The sequence below is a fragment of the Erythrolamprus reginae genome, chromosome 3 (genome assembly GCF_031021105.1).
Source record: "Erythrolamprus reginae isolate rEryReg1 chromosome 3, rEryReg1.hap1, whole genome shotgun sequence".
Classification (NCBI taxonomy): Eukaryota; Metazoa; Chordata; class Lepidosauria; order Squamata; family Dipsadidae; genus Erythrolamprus; species Erythrolamprus reginae.
The window spans coordinates 171,394,349-171,410,447 of record NC_091952.1 but is presented as its reverse complement, the minus strand read 5'-3'; the positions used below and the strand labels follow the sequence as shown (position 1 = coordinate 171,410,447).

General features: G+C 40.1%; 1 protein-coding gene across 2 annotated transcripts in view; it reads right to left on the bottom strand.

Annotated features, from left to right (window-relative positions):
• Nucleotides 1–10,745, bottom strand: part of GMDS (GDP-mannose 4,6-dehydratase) — a 337,377-nt gene extending 326,632 nt beyond the window's left edge. The window contains exon 1 of one of the 2 annotated variants that reach the window (XM_070747167.1): nt 9,782–10,745. In XM_070747167.1, the coding sequence (XP_070603268.1) occupies nt 9,782–9,826 (45 nt within the window). In that variant the 5' untranslated portion in view covers nt 9,827–10,745. The remainder of the gene's footprint in view (nt 1–9,781) is intronic. The other variant, XM_070747166.1, reaches the window with a different exon arrangement.
• Nucleotides 10,746–16,099: the final 5,354 nt, after the last annotated feature.

The window sequence follows — 16,099 nt, the reverse complement described above, 5'->3', positions numbered from 1 at the left end:
TTAAACTTGGGAAAAGAGTTTTAGCTCTAAAACGCCTTTATTTTGGGTCATGGAAATAACTTTTGTCCAATAAATGTGAAGATTACTAGCATAATTTCCTATCATTTTGAGTCACATTTACAGGATAGGCATAACAGTTAAGTAGGCTCATTTGTTACAAACAAGCAAAAATCAAAATCTATTTTCCATGAATTCTTAAAAACATGAAATACATGCCCCCTCCCTCGCAGCAACCCAAAATAGTTAAATGCAGCCACCAAGGTACCCACCAGGTGGTCACTACTGGTTGAAACAAAACAGGATGTGAAGGACTTTCCAGAAACCAAAATAAGAGAACATTGAAATCCCTCATTTCTCTGTAACTACAACATACAAACCTATTCTGTCTTCTACCAGTATTGGTTCATTCATTCCACCCAAAACATGATCAAATCTTTTAGTGCGCTCCAGCCCACTTTACAGCTTAGAGGGAACTATGGCTCCAGCAGGAGTCCAAAACCTCGAAAGAAACCTCTGGTGCTGGTGACTGACCCAGATTGGATCCTGCAACATTACCCTAGACATGTATATTTGCTTTCATTCGCGAGTCTTCATTTCTGAGAAAGAACAGCTCTACTCAAACCAAGAAAACCTCTTCTCTGTGAATCAATTTAATTATCACTTAAAGACTACTTTGTAAATTGCCCATTTCCAATGTAACCATTACAGTTTTCTTTGCAATAAGTATAATTATGATCAGTGGTGAAATCCAAATTCTGTGGTTACCCGATTCTTGTTCGATGCGGTACTGTGGGTGTGGCTTGGTGGGCACGGCAGAGGAAAGACACTGGAAAATCTTCCTTCCCACCTCACTCCAGGAGAAAATATACTGCAAAATCTCCATTTCCACCCCACTTTGGGGGCATCCAGAGGTGGTATTTGCCAGTTCTCCAAACTACTCAAAATTTCCACTACGGGTTCTTTAGAACTTATCAGAACCTACAGGATTTTACCCCGATTATTAATTTCTTTAAAAACAAATATATGCCATCTTCCTTCTTATATAACCATATGTTTATTTGTTAACGAAGAACTTAAAGAACTCCCTGACTAAAAGTTAGAAGCCAAATTAAATAAGGCTACAGAATACAAGTAGTGGGATATCATTTTCCAAACAACTTGACAGCATTCCTGAGTGTTATGAATTGAAATCTATCTACTTGAACTATACAAATGGAATGGCAAAATACCTCCTTATTCTGCATTAGTGATGAGATGTAGTCTAGCTCAAATGCAAAAATATATATTGGCAAAACCTCATTCATAGCAACACTCTTTTAAACTAGTTTCCCATATGCAATTGATTATAAAACCTAATATCCTACCAGTAATGAAGGTTAACAAAATTATTTCGTTCTTGAGCAATATTTCTGGAATACATATATATATATATATATATATATATATATATATATATATATATATATATATATATATATACACACACACACATACACACACACACACACACACACACACACGTTATTGATCGGCTGACTTGAAAGACATGATGACCTAACCATATTATTACCCAGTACATAGCATATACTTCTAAATTTGGGACATGAGCCACCAAATCAATGATATCAAATACATGAAGCACTCCAAAGGAATGTGGAAGTCATTGATTGATTAGGAGACCATGAAACTATTAGGAGACTATAAGAGTGGTACAAAGAACATTCACAACCAGAATAGCATTATATCAGTGGTTCTCAACCTGGGGGTCAGGACCCCTTTGGGGGGGTCAAATGACCATTTCACAGGGGTCGCCTAAGACCATGGGAAAAGACAAATTTCCCATGGTGTTAAAAATTAAAGCTTCTATTCTGGTGCCTTGGACTGACCAATCAGGTCTTTAGAGTGGGGATGTCCCTCTGAAATTCCTGCCAATCAGCTTAAAACTCTGTTGGGAGAATTGGCGCTACACTAATGGTTGGGGGCCACCACAACACGAGGAACTGTATTAAGGGGTCACAACATTAGAAAGATTGAAAACCACTGCATTATGTGATCTCATCGCTTTGCGATGGCAATCTCGGTTGCTGTCATAACTCCGGGTCACCCAGATCATTTAGCACCTTGGCAACTTTATAACTTGTGGACTTCAACTCCCAGAATTCATCAGACAGCAGGATTTAGCAGGAAGAGGTGAGAGGAGCTCATAAGGAATAGTGGAAGTGGTGGGTAGTTGTCACAGGCAACCATGTGTTATAGAATATGGATGGGTGGGTGGAGATCAAGATCCTTGGAACTCTTACTCTGCAGTAGGCATCTGGGGGGGGGGGGGGCGCAGGGACAGGAGCATCTTACTGCACCAATATGTGACCTTTCTTAACTGACTCCCCACTGACTTCCTTATGAGAAGCTAACAGGAAAGGTCACAAAACTTTGGACAAAACCTGAACAGTACACCATCACTGTGAACATAATCACTACCGTATCAACAAGGTACAAATAGTCAAACAAATGAACAAATAGCTGAAAACTGGGCATTTTTGTCTGTGGGGATTGATAGTACAAGTCTTGTCAGACGTAACTGAGAAAATATTTTTCCAGATTTTTCAACATAGAAATAAGATCTTGGGTAAAGGCTATTAGAAACTAATGCCATCAATTTTGGAACTGATTTTCCTATGTGGTTGTAGTAGTGTAGGTGTTGCTTTCAGCATTGTATAAGCCAGATGTCTTCAAAATTGATGACTTTAAGACTTGTGGACTTCATCTGGCTAGAGAATTCTGGGAGTTGAAGTACACAAGTCCTAAAGTTGTCAAGTTTGGGAACCCCTGATATAAGCCTTCATGATTGACAACATACGCCCAGAGACAAACTTTTTCTTCCATCTCACCACTTCTGTGTTTATTTTTGTAAAGATAACTAAAGAAAGAAATTGAAGGTGAGAATGTTCTTGTGGCTTCAGATACGGGCCATGGCACAGGAAAGATCTTTTACTTGGGATTAATAAACTCAAATGCCTTGAGTTTCCATTTGATATTAGTTTGGAACAGACAAAGAAAATTTAATATGAAACATATAATGTAAGTACAATATTGATATTAGTAGACATGGATATTTTTAAGGACCTGTTAGCAGGTTTTAGTTCTTTTCAGCTTATGCAGATTTTTAAATGAATGACACTGATAGAGTTATGGCTCTACTTCGGGGGACTTCAAAACGATAAAAGGATTATAACAAAGAAAAAACATCACATCTGTGATTGTGTTCTTTGGTAAAAAGGTTACTGTCCATCAATCCACATACTCTTGAGTGGGGGCTCTCACAGCTAATCTTCTGCCTCCAAACAGAGATCTCAGCTGACTATGTTCTTGTTCCAAATCTCAGCAAGAAAGAAGAAAAGGAATCTTTTTCTTTAAATATTGTAATTTAAATATCTTTTTCTTTAAATATTGTAATTTAAATTAGAAAAGAATCACTAATTTTGTTAATGCCTTCGAATTCAGTTTGTTTTCATATGCAGAATCACTTACCTGCCTTTGTAATAATAATTGTATTCATTGTTTATCAAGTTATACAGCAAAATTAAAAAAAAAGGTGAAAATAATGGGGAAAGGGGGGGGAGGAAAGAAAGGAAATCAAAGCAATGTAGTCCAAAGTAGAGTCCATTTTGGAGAGGGGCAGCTTATGAAACAAATAAATTGAATTGAATTGAACGTAGGGGAAAGATGGGGAAAGGGAAGAAATATTGACTTCTAACTCCTTCTAGTGCAGTAAATAGTAACATTACATCAACTTTTTATTTTTACATAGTATCCAGGGGTGTCAAACTTGTAGTCACATGACATATTGTAACCTTTTACCTCTTTGCTAAACTGGGCATGGCCAGTTCATGATTTATCCAGCCTGCGGCCTGTGAGTTTAACAGCCCTATAATACTCCATACGAGCCATTTCTACTTCAACAAACTTATCTAATCACAAAAAGTCAAAGTCCCAGTTTCTACTGGGAAACCAAAAATGGTTTCCCAGTGGAAACAAAGTGGGATGTATTCTTTTTGTTGACTGAAACAGTCAATTTAGCCAACTCTGCTAGTTCCATCAATTTTTCCAGCTATTCATCTGTTCTGGGAATTAAAATATCTTTCCATTTTTGTCCATTTAACTTAACGTAAATTTTAAACCATTCATCCAATTTGTTTCCCCACGATTGAAGCATTATATTACAGTACTGTATACCCTAAATACTTTGCCCATTAGATCATACAATGGTTCACATGTTCCTTCTCCAAATTCAATTCCAATAAAAATGTATAAAATTTGGCAAGAGCAAAAATCATTCATTCGTTCGTTCGTTCATTCATTCATTCATTCATTCATTGGATTTCTATGCCGCCCCTCTCCGAAGACTCTCCAAAATTTAATTTCTCAATCAACACATTTAACCAGCACATATAACTAAAAATAAGGAATAATAAAGGATGGTTCTTAACTTTACAAGAATTCCTATAATAACATATTAAGAACTATATACTGTACAAACTCTTCTGTGATAATAACATGTTTAGCATTCTGTTCAACAGATTTTCTAAACTAAATAAATTTGATTATCAGAATAAGATCAAAATATATAACATTTGGTTATGTATTCCCTTATCTTCATTTTGGTATATGTAATTCCAAACCATTATATTACTTCCAAAGCTGCAAACATTTTCCCGCAATTGGCTTACAAGACCTATCTTAGGTATATTTAATATTGATAACTCTACTTTTTCCAAATTTGTCCTTGTATTACAAAAGAAAACATGGATAATTTGGTTTAGTTTAGTAGCATTATTACTAAATTAATGTAGGAAATCAGAATTAATTCAAAACCACTATTTTGTCACACACAGATGGCATGAATCAATTTTTACCCTGACACATACAGAAAACTCAGTGAAATCTATGGAATTTAAATTAGTTGTAACTAACAACAGCAGTTCCATAGATTTGTTAAAACATAAAAAAACAGCTTCAGGAAATGCAAGTACAATTTATTTCTCATTTTGAAGAAGAAATAAAAAACCAGAAGCAACATGAGAAAATATTATTTTACTGAAAGAGTAGTAGATGCTTGGAACAAACTTCCAGCAGACGTAGTTGGTAAATCCACAATAACTGAAATTAAACATGCCTGGAATAAACATATATCCATCCTAAGATAAAATACAGGAAATAGTATAATAAGACTAGATGGACCATGAGGTCTTTTTCTGCCGTCTACATTTCAATATTTCTATGCTGCTATGCAAATTCATCTATAAATATGGAAGCTCTGCAGTCACATTCTGGAAGTCCAGAATTCAGTACAGTTATAGCATACCTTTGACACATGTGTCAAAGATGACAAATCACAACACACTAGCTCAACCCTGATAAGACGGAGTGGCTGTGGGTTTGCCTCCCAAGGACAATTCCATCTGTCTGTCCATCACCCTGGGGAGAGAACTATTGACCCCCTCAGAGAGGGTCCGCAACTTGGGCGTCCTCCTCGATCCACAGCTTACATTAGAGAACCAGCTTTCAGCTGTGGCGAGGGGGGCGTTTGCCCAGGTTCGCCTGGTGTACCAGTTGTGGCCCTATCTGGACCGGGAGTCACTGCTCACAGTCACTCATACCCTCATCACCTCGAGGTTCGACTACTGTAATGCTCTCTACATGGGGTTACCTTTGAAGAGTGGTCGGAAACTTCAGATTGTGCAAAATGCAGCTGCAAGAGCAATCATGGGCTTCCCTAGGTATGCCCATGTCACACCAACACTCCGCAGTCTGCATTGGTTGCCGATCAGTTTCCGGTCACAATTCAAAGTGTTGGTTATGACCTATAAAGCCCTTCATGGCATCGGACCAGAATATCTCCGAGACTGCCTTCTGCCCCATGAATCCCAGCGACCGGTTAGGTCCCAAAGAGTTGGCCTTCTCCAGGTCCCATCGACTAAACAATGTCGTATGGCGGGACCCAGGGGAAGAGCCTTCTCTGTGGCAGCCCCAACCCTCTGGAACCAGCTCCCCCCGGAGATTAGGATTGCCCCCACCCTCCTTGTCTTTCGCAAACTCCTTAAAACATGTCATCAGGCATGGGGGAATTGAGACATCTCCCCCAGGCCTATATAGTTTTATGTATGGTATGCTTGTGTTGTATGTTTTTTAAATAATGGGTTTTTAGATATTTTTTAAATATTAGATTTGTTCTTTGTACATTGTTTTATTATTGTTGTGAGCCGCCCCGAGTCTGCGGAGAGGGGCGGCCTACAAATCTAATTAATAAATAAATACATTTACCAGCATTGTTCAATGATTTACCAAACTAGCATTTACCAACAATGATCATTTACCAAATCAGAGGGGGTTCCTCCCGGTTCAATAGAACCAGTAGTAACTCTGATTTGGGTTGCTAGAACTGGCAGCAACCCAGGCCTGCCACGCCCCAAAGCCAGTTCTTCTGGTGGCGCCATAGGCACCGCCATCTTGTATTTTACTTCTGCACATGTGCAGAAGCTTCTTTTAAGTACTCCGCATGCACACAGCGGGAGTGAGTGAGTGAACCAGCAGTGAGAGAATCCAGAACCCACCCCTGCTGAAAACAAATACAGTGATACCTTGTCTTACAAACTTAATTGGTTCCGGGACGAGGTTCTTAACGTGAAAAGTTTGTAAGATGAAACAACATTTCTCATAGGAATCAATGGAAAAGCGATTAATGCGTGCAGGCCCAAAATTCATCCCTTTTGCCATCCGAAGCACCCGTTTTTGTGCTGCTGGGATCCCCTGAGGCTCCCCTCCATGGGAAACCCCACCTCCGGACTTCCGTTGCCAGCGAAGCGCCCATTTTTGCACTGCTGGGATTCCCCTGCTTGGATTCCCCCGCAGCATCACAAAAACATGGAAGTCCGGAGGTGGGGTTTCCCATGGAGGGGAGCCTCAGGGGAATCCCAGCAGTGCAAAAACGTGTGCTTTGCTGGCAACGGAAGTCCAGAGGCGGGGCATCCCAGCTGCGGCGGTGGGTTTGTAAGGTGAAAATAGTTTGTAAGAAGAGGCAAAAAAATCTTAAACCCCGGGTTTGTATCTCGAAAAGTTTGTATGACGAGGCGTTTGTAAGATGAGGTATCACTGTATTCCAGGAAGCACAATCTGTTCTCATATGATTTGCACAGGTTGTGCAAGAATTAGGTGTGTTCTCATATGGCCTCCTAAAGCCACACTCTTGCAGTCACCAGAGTCCCTGGAAAACACACAAGGCTGTCAAAGTTTTTCCAAAGCCACTTTAAGAATGAAGGTTTTGTGTGACTTGGGGTTGCCTCAAGTAGCCTACAGGGGCTTGTCAAGAGAAAGAGAACATAAACAGCATGCAACAGATCCTGGAAATCACACACATCACTGGACTGTATTTTTGTTTTAAATAAATGAGTATATAAAGTATTGTTTCTCTGTTTGTTCAGGGAGGGGCTATGTGTAATATGCCAGCAAAGTTAACTTAAGCATTTTCTGAGTGTTTGACATAACTAAGCCCTAAAGGTCTGTTATTGCAGGTCTGGTATAGTGAGGGAACTGAAAGTCTATCGTTGCAGTAATTGTTGAAATCCACTCCACCTCAAACCAAGCAACGCATGAAGCTTTGTCTCCACTGTGTCGGTGAAGAAGAAGTCAGCAGCAGCATCATTCTATGATACTTCACTAAAGATGTGCATTGTGTACTGCTTTGCAGGTGTCTACACTATTTATTTATTAGATTTGTATACTGCCCTTCTCCGAGGACTCGGGGCAGCTAACAGCATATAATATAACAACACAGTACAATGGCAAATCTAATTAAATTTAAAATTACAATCTAAAAATACAATATTTAAAATCAATCATACAACACATATCTCTTTTCGTTTGCCACGAAGGACTTTATAGTTCAATACCAACACTTTGAATTGTGTATTTGCTCTGCTTTAGGTGTTTGTAATTCCACTGTCACCTGACATTAGCTGTGGAGGTTAATTATTGTTGTTTGGCCACCAAGTATTATACTTCGTAAACTGCCTAGAGTTGTGATACAGGCAACATATAATTTTAATTAACTAAACATTAGAAAAAGAGAACAGGAACTATTGGCAATTCTCTGTGAACAATTATTGTCATTCTTTGTAGTTAAACCCAGTTTTCTTTATCTCAGCTTAAACCTAAGTGTTGAGATAAGATTGTCAAGATAGAAATTTATCAACTACTTCCCGGTTCATTTTGGATCAACTTGTAAATCACAAGGATGTGAATAAACTGTGCACAGAAATAAAGTCCACTACCTATTACTCAACACTTCACTGGCATAGTTATCATGGTTCTTTGATCTAATAAAGATAAAGAGTATTTGTCACAGGTTCTTTGAATATACCCAGGTCATCCTTACAGCTGGAGAACCATAACTCTTCTACAGTGGTACTTCTATCTAAGGAAGCCTCTACTTTTCTAGATAAGAACAGGGTGTTCAAGATTTTTTTGCCTCTTCCCAAGAACCATTTTCCACTTACAAACCTGAGCCTCCAAAACTGTAACTGGAAAAGGTGAGGAGAAGCCTCCATGGGGCTCTCTAGGAATCTTGTGGGAGGAAACAGGGCCTCTACCCTCCCTGTGGTTTCCCCAATCGCATGCATTATTTGCTTTTACATTGATTCCTATGGGAAAAATTGCTTCTTCTTACAAACTTTTCTATTAAGAACCTGGTCATGGAATGAATTAAGTTTGTAAGTAGAGGTACCAATGTATTTGCCTTAGGCTGCTTCAGGCTCCTATAATTCCATAAAAACAGAAAACACTTTCTCTCTCATTTCCATACCAACACCCCTATTACTCAGCTACCTGTCTCCTCAGCTTTTATAGCCACATGCTCTTGGGATGGCTAGAGAGAGAGAGATCTTACAGGGACAGGGCACCAGCAGCCCAGATGCTAGCTATTTTGCAGATAAGATGTCCTTTGACATACCTAGGATTTTACAGAAGTCACATCCTGGAACAATTTTGATAATCAAAATTGTTCCAGGATATGACTTCTATAAAATCCTAGTAACTCCCTTTGTAAATTATTAAACATGCTACCAAGGAGATGTAACACGTTATATTTTTTCAGATGTTAGGGCCAACTTCTCATTTTACACATTCTTGTATGGAGGTGATTCCTCCATATAGGAATTTTTACCCTGCTTATATGAAATACCAAAATTACCATTTTGTAAATATATACCATTTTTAAAAAGGCGGCTTTATTAAATGGGACCACGACCGTTTTTAACTGTCTTTTGTTGTTAACTGTCTTTTATTTTTAACTGGACTTTTGTTACTAGTAATGCCCATTTTGGGGAATTATCCATAAAAAGTATTACAACTGAGAAAAAAACATTGAGATGTTTTTAAAACAATACACAAATATTAAACTTCGATCCATAGTCACCATCAAATATCCTTATAACATACCTACGGAACTCATTGCCCCATTGTCCTTAGGAATGCATGCAGGAAATAAATTCAGCATTTAATATTTTACTGTCAGTTGCCCACTTAGGTGAGATTGACAGTGTAAAAATGTGGGTGGATGATAAATGGACTCTGGGTGATGGATAAATATCCTCATGGATCTCCTTTGTCCAGTGATTTTCAAACACCCAAAGTCCCCCACCCCTCCCATTTTTTTTTTTAAATGAAGCATGTTATGCAACGTTTTCCTATAATATTAGGATGGAACTTAAATTCAACTTGTACTTACCTGGCCAGTAATGCCAGTGATGAGAGCTACTTTCTTGGTATTCATACCTGCACGGGTGTCAGCTGCCAGTTCTTTCTGCAGGTGCTTTCTGGGGATAGTCCACAGATTTAAAAGAGGGGAGGGCCTATAGTGAATTCTCTGCTGGGTGGCAGAGAAATAAATGGGAGGGAACCTAGCAATTGGATGAGCTGTACTTGCAAAAGAGGTGTGTACTCCCCCAGGTGCTCTAAACAAGAGAACCCGGAAAAGGGTGTAGTCCTGGATGAACGTCAGTTTTAATATCACCGAAAAGGACACAAATGATAACGGAGGCTTGGAGAATAAATGGAGAAAGAATAAGTGGGCTGTGGGTTGTTGTGGCTTTGGAAAGGTTGGGGCAGATAGGAAAGCTTAACGTTTGCTATTATTGCCCATGCTTGGATCTGGGCTGCATTCCCACGTTCGTTTTTGCACGGTTCCTCTTGGTACTTGGCTTGCCTCCCCACTCCCCGTCGTTTCCCCACCGCCACCTCTGGCTTGCTCGCTCGCTTGCTTGCAAGCTAGCCGGCCGCGTTCTGCACCACTATCTCTGCGCGCGCGCTCCCTCACACACACACCCCCCCGCGCGCTCCTCCGCCCTGCCACCCGCTCAGAACGTTGGAACGGCTTCTGTTTCTATAAGGCTCGCGCGCACCCCGCGACCGAACGGGGAGAAAGGGAGCACAAGAGAGTCTGAAAACGCCGGTCAAGTTTTCCCCAGCAAGCCGGCCGGCCTCTTAAGCTCCCGTCGCTTCCTTTGCTTGGGAAAAAAAAAACAGCGGCAGAAACTTTTACACCGGCCAATCAAATGGCACCTCGAATTGAATGAGGGCTTGCCTTTTTAAAAAAATTGAAATTTGGGGCGGGGGGGGGGCGGGAAGAACTTAGCGGTATTAAAAAGGCGAAATGGCTTGAGATGTGGGGAGAAACTGAAAGCATGCGCACCGCCGGCTGAAGGAGGCTTCCGGGTTTTAGCTGATAGGAGAAAGAGGACCTGCGCATTACGACGCATGCGTGGCGGAAAGACATTCTTTTAGAGAGAGCGCCACCTTGTTAAGGAGGAACGAAGTGCAGTCAGGGAAGGTCTTCAAGGATTGATGAAGTGGCAGCAAGTTGGCGTCGACCTTCAAGGACCTCGCGAATAGACAGTGCTCTCGGATAATTTGTCTTCGGCTCGCTGCTGGTGATCCTTTTCTTTCCTTCTTTGTGACATTTATATGTCGCCCAATTCCAATTGGATTCTGGGAAGCTTACGAAAAACGACAATGAAATGACAATAAAATACGACCTGCAATAATAACAGCAATTTAAAAACGATATAAAATACATTAATCATTAACCATATATACTCTCAATCATTGTTTCCCAACATTATGGACTTCTCAAGGAAGCTGGGTCTTTGCATAATGTGCCCAAAATATCAGAGCATCAGCCTGATGGTTTAAATAAAAATCGTTAATTGATTTCTTTTAGATAGATAGATAGATAGATAGATAGATAGATAGATAGATAGATAGATGGATAGATGGATAGATGGATAGATGGATAGATGGATAGATGGATAGATGGATAGATGGATAGATGGATAGATGGATAGATGGATAGATGGATAGATGATAGATAGATAGATAGATAGATAGATAGATAGATAGATAGATAGATAGATGAATAGAATAGAATAGAATAGATTTTTATTGGCCAAGTGTGATTGGACACACAAGGAATTTGTCTTGGTGCGTATGCTCTCAGCGTACATAAAATAAAATATACATTTGTCAAGAATCATGTGGTACGACACTTAATGATGGTCATAGGGGTCAAATAAGCAATGAAGAAGCAATATTAATAAAAATCTTAGGATATACGCAACAAGTTACAGTCATACAGTCAACATGGGAGGAAATGGGTGATAGGAATGATGAGAAAAACTAGTAGAATAGAAGTGCAGATTTAGTAGACAGTCTGACAGTGTTGAGGGAATTATTTGTTTAGTAGAGTGATGGCGTTCGGGAAAAAACTGTTCTTGTGTCTAGTTGTCTTGGTGTGCAGTGCTCTGTAGTGACGTTTTGAGGGTAGGAGTTGAAACAATTTGTGTCCAGGATGTGAGGGGTCAGTAAATATTTTCCCTGCCCTCTTTTTGACTTGTGCAGTATACAGGTCCTCAATGGAAGGCAGGTTGGCAGCAATTGTTTTTTCTGCAGTTCTGATTATCCTCTGAAGTCTGTGTCGGTCTTGTTGGGTTGCAGCACCAAACCAGACGGTTATAGAGGTGCAGATGACAGACTCAATGATTCCTCTGTAGAATTATATCAGCAGCTCCTTGGGTAGTTTGAGCTTCCTGAGCTGGCGCAGAAAGAACATTCTTTGTTGTGCTTTTTTGATGATGTTTTTGATATTAGGTGACCATTTTAGGTCTTGAGATATGATAGAACCTAGAAATTTGAAGGTCTCTACTGTTGATACTGTGTTGTCTAGTATTGTGAGAGGTGGAAGGGTGGAAGGGTTTCTCTGAAAGTCTACCACCATTTCTACGGTTTTGAGTGTGTTCAGTTCTAGATTGTTCTGGTCACACCACAAGGAGAGTTGTTCAACTTCCCGTCTGTATGCGGATTCATCATTGTCTCGAATGAGTCCGATCACTGTTGTATCATCTGCAAACTTCAGTAGTTTAACAGATGGATCGTTTGAGATGCAGTCATTAGTGTATAGAGAGAAGAGAAGTGGTGAGAGTACACAGCCTTGGGGGGCACCTGTTCTAATTGTACATGTATCTGATGTGATTTTTCCTAACTTCACCTGCTGCTTCTTGTCTGTTAGGAAGCTTGTGATCCACTTACAAGTATGTTCAGGTACTGCTAGCTGATTTAGTTTGGTTAAGAGAATGTCCGGTACGATGGTATTGAATGCTGAACGGAAGTCCACAAAGAGGACCCTAGCGTAGGTCATTGGAGATTCAAGATGTTGAAGGATGTAGTGTACAGCCATATTAACAGCATCATCTGTTCATCTATTTACTTGGTATGCAAATTGCAGGGGGTCTAACAGTGGATCCGTGATGGTTTTCAAGTGAAACATCACTAGCCTTTCAAAGGTTTTCATAACTACAGATGTTAGAGCAACTGGTCTGTAGTCATTCAGTTCCTTGATGGAGGGCTTCTTCGGCACTGGGATGATAGTCGAGCGTTTGAAGCAGGAAGGGACATAGCACAACTCTAGTGATTTGTTGAAGATTTGGGTGAAGATGGGGGCCAATTGGTCAGCACAGACTTTTAAGCAAGAAGGAGTTATCTTGTCTGGGCCTGGTGCTTTTCCAGGCTTCTGTGTGAGAAATAGATCTTTCACTTCCTTTTCTGTGATCACTAGGGGTTGTAAACACAATGGGATGGGTTCAGTTGTAGAAGATTTAGCTGTTGTTGGTGTGTCTGGGATGGAGGTTGTGCAGATAAGTGGTTGAGGTTTCTTTTCAAACCTGCAGTAGAACACATTCAGGTCATCTGCCAATTGCTGATTTCCTTCAGCTTGGGAAGGTGGTTTGCTGTAACAGATAATGTTTTTGAGAGTTTTCCACATGTTTGCTGGTTCATTTATTGAGAATTGATTCTTTAGCTTTTCAGAGTAGTTCCTTTTTGCTGCTCTGATCTCCCTTGTTAATATATTTCTGTCCTGATTGTACAGCATTCTATCACCTTTTCTGTAGGCTTCCTCTTTGGAATGACGTAACTGCTTGAGTTTGGCTGTGAACCAAGGTTTATGAGCTATTTGTTGATTTTTCCGGGCTGGTCTCCATATCCTTAAAAGTCTGTTTTAGCGCCAGAAATTGAGTACATCAATATTCTTTCTGTCTTCCTTTTAAGTTCACAATTTGAATATGTAGGGTATAAAAGGTTAAAAAACATTGTCTGAACACATCACAATGAGTGAAGGGCTACAAACATTTTTTACTACCAAGGGCATGGCTTATTTTGTGGGTGTGGCTTACCAGCCGTGTGACCTGGTTGGAGTGGCTTAGAAACAGAAACATAGAAGATTGATGGCAGAAAAAGACCTCGTGGTCCATCTAGTCCAGTGTTTCCCAACCTTGGCAACTTGAAGATATCTGGACTTCAACTCCCAGAAGTCCCCAGCCAGCATTCGATGGCTGGAGAATTCTGGGAGTTGAAGTCCAAATATCGTCAAGTTGCCAAGGCTGGGAAACACTGATCTAATCTGCCCTTATACTATTTCCTGTATTAATATATCTTAGCATGGATGGATGTTTATCCCAGGCATGTTTAAATTCAGTTACTGTGGATTTACCAACCACGTCTACTGGAAGTTTGTTCCAAGGATCTACTACTCTTTCACTAAAATATTTTCTCATGTTGCTTTTGATCTTTCCCCCAACTAACTTCAGATTGTGTCCCCTTGTTCTTGTGTTCACTTTCCTATTAAAAACACTTCACTCCGGAACCTTATTTAACCCTTTAACACATGTTTCGATCATGTCCCCCCTTTCCCTTCTATCCTCCAGATTGAGTTCATTAAGTCTTTCCTGTTAAGTTTTATGCTTCAGACCTTCCATCATTCCTGTAGCCCGTCTTTGGACCCGTTCAATTTTGTCAATATCTTTTTGTAGGTGAGGTCTCCAGAACTGAACACAGTATTCCAAATGTGGTCTCACCAGCGCTCTATATAGCGGGATCACAATCTCCCTCTTCCTGCTTGTTATACCTCTAGCTATGCAGCCAGGCATCCTACTTGCTTTTCCTACCGCCCGACTACACTGTTCACCCATTTTGAGACTGTCAGAAATCACTACCCCTAAATCCTTTTATGCTAACACAGAACTGCCAATACAATACTCAGATTGAGGATTCCTTTTCCCCAAGTGCATTATTTTACATTTGAAAACATTAAACTGCAGTTTCCATTGCTTTGACCATTTATCTAGTAAAGCTAAATCATTTACCATATTCCAGATGCCTCCAGGAACATCAACCCTATTGCACACTTTAGAGTCATTGGCAAATAGGCAAACCTTCCCTACCAAACCTTTCCCTATGTCACTCACAAACATATTAAAAAGAATAGGACCCAGAACAGATCCTTGTGGCACACCACTTGTAACCAGGCTCTGCTCAGAATACTCGCCATTAACAACAACTCTTTGATGTCTATGCTTCAGCCAGCTGCAAATCCACTGAACTATCCAGGGATTAAGTCCAATCTTCACTAACTTATCTATCAGATCTTTATGTGGAACTGTATCAAAGGCTTTGCTGAAGTCCAGGTAGGCAATATCCACTGTACCACCTTCATCCAACACCTTTGTGACATAGTCAAAGAAATCAATGTGATTAGTCTGACATGATTTGCCTTCAGTAAAGCCATGCTGATTTGGGTCCAATAAGTTATTGTTTTTTAGGTGCTGATTTATCCTCTTTTTGAGTAGAGTCTCTATCATTTTAACTACAACTGATGTCAAGCTAACTGGCCTGCAGTTACCAGCTTCTTCTCTACTGCCCTTCTTGTGGATAGGCACAACACTGGCCATTCTCCAATTCTCAGGAACATCTGTTAACAGGGATTGGTTAAACAAATCAGTCAGGGGGGTAGCAATGACAAATCTGAGTTCTTTAAGAACTCTGGGGTGGATGCCATCTGGACCCATTGCCTTATTTATCTTTAATTGTTCATGTTCTTCTAAGACATCGGCTTCTAAGATCACTGGAGCTGAATCCGTACTGCTGGAAGCAATGCTATATCCATCTATAGTATTATATTGTAATGTGTCTTTTGAGAAAACTGAACAGAAGTAGCTACTGAAATGGTCAGCGACCTCCTTATTCCCATCAATGTATGTATTATTGCCGGTACTAAACTTCGTGATGCTGCAGTTTTTCTTCTTCCTATCACTAATATATCTGAAGAAGGTTTTATCCCCCTTCTTTACAGATTTGGCAATTTCTTCCTCTTTTTGAGGCTTTAGCAGCATATATTATCTGTTTCGCCTCCTTCTGTCTCATTTTATACACCTGTCTATCAGCTATACTTCCAGACTCTTTATACCTCCTATAGGCAGCCTTTTTTCAACCTCCTATAGGCAGCTTGACAATCATGTGACGGGGTGGCTTAAAGTCATCTGACTGACTTAAAGGTGGCCAACTTGACGTCACTCATGTCAAGAGTTTGGGTTAGGGTTAAGATGCCTGGCCTCTCCTCACCTCAAAGAGATCCAATTTCCCTGTCTATCTACTATTTCCTTCTTCCTTTTTACTAAGAAATGTCTTGCAAAAAATCTGTCACACCTGGAAATAAATG